At 32.4% G+C, this 5856-nt stretch overlaps 1 protein-coding gene across 2 annotated transcripts in view; it reads left to right on the forward strand.

Annotated features, from left to right (window-relative positions):
* The window catches only part of LOC109393433 (protocadherin alpha-C2), a 186654-nt gene that overhangs the window by 25930 nt on the left and 154868 nt on the right, over nucleotides 1–5856 (forward strand). Inside the window, exon 2 of one of the 2 annotated variants that reach the window (XM_019662668.1) lies at nucleotides 25–192. The exons of the other annotated variant lie outside the window; for it this stretch is intronic. Coding sequence (XP_019518213.1) covers nucleotides 25–192 — 168 coding nt within the window. The remainder of the gene's footprint in view (nucleotides 1–24; nucleotides 193–5856) is intronic. 2 annotated transcript variants of the gene reach the window in all.

Raw genomic sequence — 5856 nt, forward strand, 5'->3', positions numbered from 1 at the left:
TGCGGGCCGGGGAAGCCCACGCTGGTGTGCTCCAGCGCGGTGGGGAGCTGGTCGTACTCGCAGCAGAAGCGGCAGAGGGTGTGCTCTGGGGAGGGCCCGCCCAAGACAGACCTCATGGCCTTCAGCCCCAGTGTACCTGACTCTGGGGACAGAGAGGATCAGCAGCCAGTAACTAAGGATTCCCTTTCAAAGGTTAGTTTACGGATACGATTTACTTAATCTGAATGATTTAATTTGAAGTTTTATTTTCTTTTATCCTCTTAATGTCTTATTTTAAAAGATTTTTCAGAATGAAATTTCTCTGACATATTTATTTACTCTTACCCATTTTAACTAAAATATTTTAGTTATTTATATAACTAAATAACTAGCACCAAGGCAATATATGTTGTTTTGTTTTAAATCTTGATTATTAAATGCAAACATATAAGTACAACACGTATAGTTATAAATTTCGTGTCTACTATATTCACCTATTTATTATGAATTGTAATCAACTTTTTAGGGAGTATTTACTTGTTATTTATCCATAATTGAAAAGTGTGCAGACAGAATAATATATTAATCAATTATTTGAAAATAAAAACTGTTACCTTCATTTCAGAAGCCACTTAAATGAATCTCCCAAAACACTTTCCTTTTTTTCTCCTCCAAATATAGCCACAGTTTTAGCTTTATAACTATGATAAATTTTGACCTTTTTCTTGAACTTTATATAAATGGAATTTCACAAAATAGCTATGTGTGTGCATGTGTTGTGTGTTCCTCATATTTATCATTCATCCTTCTATAGACTCATCCCTATTGCCATGTTGGAATTGATTTATTTTATTTCTAGTAATTTATTTTATGAATATAGTATGAGTTATTTATTCCATTGTTGAGGACTTCGCATTGTTTCTCCGTATGCCTATTTTAAATAATGCTATCATAAATATATTTGTAAAATTTTCAGTGCCATGTGCACACTTTTCTCTATTATTTAACTAGGAATGAGATTAGTGGAATATAGATTATGTACATATCTTCATCTTTAATAGATATTGCCAAACAATTTTCACAAATGCATTTACCTGTTTATACTTTTGCTGGAGTGAATGCAATTTCCTATTGCTCTACATAGCTCCAAAAGTAGGCATTGTCAGATTATTTACATGGTTGCCATTTTGCTGGATGTCTCTAGTATTCCCATTTTGTTTCCTGATTTATAAATGAGGTTGAACACCTTTCTGTATTGTTATTGACCATTGTTATATCCTATCTTGTGCAATAGTTATGCAAGTCTTCTTATTATTTTCCATTCTGTTGTATTTTTCTATTGCTTTTTACAATTTTCTTATATTTTGTACATAATCTCTTTCTACTCTGTGGCTTGGGATCAAGATTAATCTTCCCCCAAGGACATTAAGTTGAACCAAGACTATTTCTTAAAAATGAGTTCCACATATTTTTACAAAACAACTGTCTATTCCATAGGCATGGTGTTCTTCTGTTCTAATCTATGAGTATTTAACTTATTTTTTGTTTGTTTGTTTTTGCATCGATGCCATATTGCTTCTTTCATTTCCACCTAAATTTGTATATAAAATTCATAAAGACAAGTTGGTGAGGTTTTAATTTGGGTTGCATTGAATGTAGGATTGAGGAATGTGAACCTAGTTGACATCTTTACAGTAATAAGTCATTAAACACTCGAGCATCGTCTATCTAAATAATCTGTAATGTTTCTTAATATTTTATAATTTTCTGTGTAGAGGTCCTACACATCTTTCTTTAGATTTAGTCTTAGGTATTTGCAATTTGTAGCCATTAAAAATATCAGCTTTAAGTTAAAATTTATTTCTGTTTAATGATGACATATATGAATACATGTTGTATTTTTGTATTGACATGTTACTCATTCTAGTAATTTATCTATATGTGCTTTGTATTTTTTGATACAGGCAATCATCTGGTCAGCAAATGATGATGGTTGTCTTTTTTTTCTTTCCAATTCTTAATACCTTTTATATCCTTTGTGTCTTATGGCATTGGGTAGAACCACTATCACTATGTTAAATAGAATATTAATAATATTAATATTTCTGGTGGTAAAGAATTCTGTTTGTATGTCAGAAATATGCTTATTTCATCATCACTTTAAAAAAATAATTTTGCTGAGTATCAAATTCTGGTTAGAAGTTATTTTTTTCCCCAGCACTTTCAAGATGACATTGCATAGCCTTCTTTTGAGAAGATGGCTGTCAAGTTTATTGTTCAGATATTGTGCCTTTTTTTCATCCAGCTGCTTTTTATAATAGTTTTTATTTTTTATTTTCAATAGCTTTATTATATGCTCAGTTTAGTTTTCTTTGGTTTTTGTCTTGCAGTTTTTAAAGCTTCTTGAATATGTCACTTGATGTCTTTCATCAGTATAGGAAAAATTTCGGCAGTCTGCCTTCAAATATTGCTTCTGTCTCATGTTTTTCTCTTCTTCTGTAACTCAAGGGATATATATGTGTTAAATTTTTTTGCCATATCTCATATATCTTCTATGTCCTGTATTTTATTTTCAATCACTTTTGATCTCTTTATTACATGCTAGATTTTTATTCTGACCAATCTTCTACTTCACCAATTTTCTCTTCTTCTTAGTTCAATCTATCTATACTATTAAAATAATCAATTGAAGTTAAACTTCAATTATGACATTGTTTGGCTTAAGAATTATAATTTCCTTTTAAAAATAGATTACAGTTTTCTGGTGAAATTCTTTATTATGTATTTATTTCAATACATTAATCACCATTTATTTGTGATCTGCTAGATTACTGTAATAATTGGATTATCTGCATATCTTTTTTATTTTTCATTTTTTCTCATGATCCTCTTGCTTGGTAAACCGGATAATGTGTTGAATTCTAGATATTGTGCATGGGAAGTTGTGGCCGCTTTATATGTAGATCCTCTAGATCTGGATAAGTAACTTTTAAATATCTGACATACATGGATTTAGGGCATTTATGGAAAGACTTGAATTGATATAATTTTTTCTCTTTTTCTTTTTTTTAACTACTATGATGATGTCTGACATTTAAAAATCTTCTGAACTTTTTATATCTCTTCTTCTCACCTCCAGTTCTATTTTGTAGTCTCATATAAAGTCAGTAGAATACAGATTTTTAACTTATTTGTAAACCTTCTTCCTTCCTCCCCACCACTGAATAAGAATCAAGATTATTGAAGTTTATTACTAATTACCCTTATTTCTTTTTCCCTGGACACTGGCTAATGCTATGAGAATCCTGTACCTCACCAAGTTTCCACTCACTTGATCTCAGATTTTAAAACTGACTAAAATACCTATGAGATCATCATTTCTCTTAATTTAATGACAAGTAAACTGTGGCTCAGAGACATAAAAAACTTGCCTATGGCCACGTGGATATTAATGTGAATACAAAAAATACACCCCAAAGTTCTGGAATTTAGTACTTGTCCCTTTCTACCATTAAGTGAACTCATTTGGCACTAATGAAGGCAATGAGATTCTGAATACAAACTAAATTTAATTTATTCTCGGGTAATTTAAAATTTCTCTCAGATTTTCTCTCCAGAATGGAATAGAATATAAATATTTTAGTTCAACATTTTATAGGGAAGTTGAACCATTATAAAAGTAATGTAAGTATATGTACCATATGCACACAGCATAGTGTCATAAATATATTTTCCACACGTAAATATATTTTACGTGTGGATAAATTATTTTCCACACGTAAGTAAATTTTTGGGTCAAATTTGATGCAGCTGCATAAATTGTTTATAAATCTTTAAAACATTGCTTCACCCTCATCTGTTATTTCTCAGCAGTGGGGTAGACCTATATAATTTTCTGCAGATAGGAGAGAAATATAACTTATTAAAATTTTAGTCTGGTTTTGTAGGAAATAAAGTATATCTAGACTCTAATTCAAAATTAAATTTTCTAGTGTAAAATCTTCCTGAGTGCTTTCTAATAAGTTCATATAGACACCTCAAAACACTATCTGGTTTCCTTAACCTAAATCTATTGTCAAGAAAGGGATTTTATTTTTGCAATGAGACTTAAATATAAGTGAGATTTCCAGTGAAATTAGCTAATGAAAAGATCAGTCAACAAGTTAATCTATAATATTTGATTGAAAGAATGGTTTGGAAAAAGATTTAAAATTTTTTCTCTACCTGTGGAGCTGTCTATGGAATTAAGACTAGAGAGTCTATAGTTGTTGAGAAGATAACCTCCAAAAGAAGAGCTGAGCATTGAAAGACAAATGCAGGTGGTAATTCAAAAACTTGATATAATCTAACAGATATGAAGATGGGTCAAAGGCCAAGAGTCTTTTTTCCAAAATATCTTTATATTTACATGAAGTATATTTATATTTACAAGTGGTGTACAGCAAATCAACTAGAGGATTGAAAGAGATAAAATTCACATAGAATTAGCCTGGTTAATAATGTGGTTTCTTTTCAATGTTTTAATTTTTACCGGAACCCAAACATTTTATGGAGTAGTATATCTACAGACATTAGGATTTTGATCTGCTGCATAAAAGCAAAGAGATGTGCTTTCACAATTTATATCAACCCTGACTTATCAATAATAACAACTTGAAGAAATGCTGTCTAATTTGCAAATAGTGCCAAGATGCTCACCAATTGATTGACTATGATTCTGGCTTCTAGAAAATTTAAATCTCCACATTATGATTTTTCAGTCAATACTAAGGTAGGTAGGTGATACAGAGAGAAATGAAATGGATTTTCAGCAATTTGAAATTCAGACTTCCAAAATGGTACTCAGTCAAGAATGTTATTCAAATAGTTTTACTTTGAAAATAACATCAACAAAAGCTAATATTAAATGCTACAAATAGGAATATAAATTTGTTTTCTGGGTAATGTAAAAGTAGTATACAAACATACTATCAAAATAACAGAGGAAAAACTCAAGAATTTTAATGATATATATTTAAATATGGAAAGAAATGAAAATCCAAAACTTTTAAAGTCAGGGAATATATAAACGCTGTCCCTAAATAGAATAGGCCAATACTAATCAGTAGTAAAGATTGGTGTGGCACGACCTCAATAGTATTGATTTTGCAACATTTAATGAAAATGGACATTGACACCTTTTATTAAAATTTTAATGATATTTTTATTAGAGATAAGGGAAATAAAGAATACATGAGTCACTAAAAATGGGCAATATTTAAGGAATGTAAGGTAAATAAAGCATAACAAAGTAAAATACTTACCCTTTCATCCACATGATGGCGCTGGAAACCGCGTTTGTATTTTTCATTTAACAACAAAGGATAGAGTGAGTTTATATTCCTTAGAAAAGAAGAAGTCCACTCCATTCTTTACTCTGCTGTGGAAGCTGAAAAGGTGAGGATATTAAACACTATAGCAAATTGGGAATTACATTTCCCAAAGCTATTGTGTGGTGGTGCGAAGCCATTTGAAAATTGCACCAAATTTGCGATGGTATATTCCCAAAGAAGTCTGGCAGCCCGGCAGCGTCTGCTGCTCTCGCTTCTGCTCCTTGCAGTCTGGGAGGCTGGAAGCGGCCAGGTCCGGTACTCAGTCCCTGAGGAGGTCAAACACGGCACCTTCGTAGGCCGCATTGCCCAGGACCTGGGGCTGGAGCTGGTGGAGCTGGTGCCGCGTCTGTTCCGGGTGGCGTCCAAAGGCCGCGGGGACCTTCTGGAGGTAAATCTGCAGAATGGCATTTTGTTTGTGAATTCTCGGATCGACCGCGAGGAGCTGTGCGGGCGGAGCCTGGAGTGCAGCATCCACCTGGAGGTGATCGTGGAGAGGCCGCTGCAG

This window comes from Hipposideros armiger, unplaced genomic scaffold (genome assembly GCF_001890085.2).
Source record: "Hipposideros armiger isolate ML-2016 unplaced genomic scaffold, ASM189008v1 scaffold_11, whole genome shotgun sequence".
In the NCBI taxonomy this organism is placed as follows: Eukaryota; Metazoa; Chordata; class Mammalia; order Chiroptera; family Hipposideridae; genus Hipposideros; species Hipposideros armiger.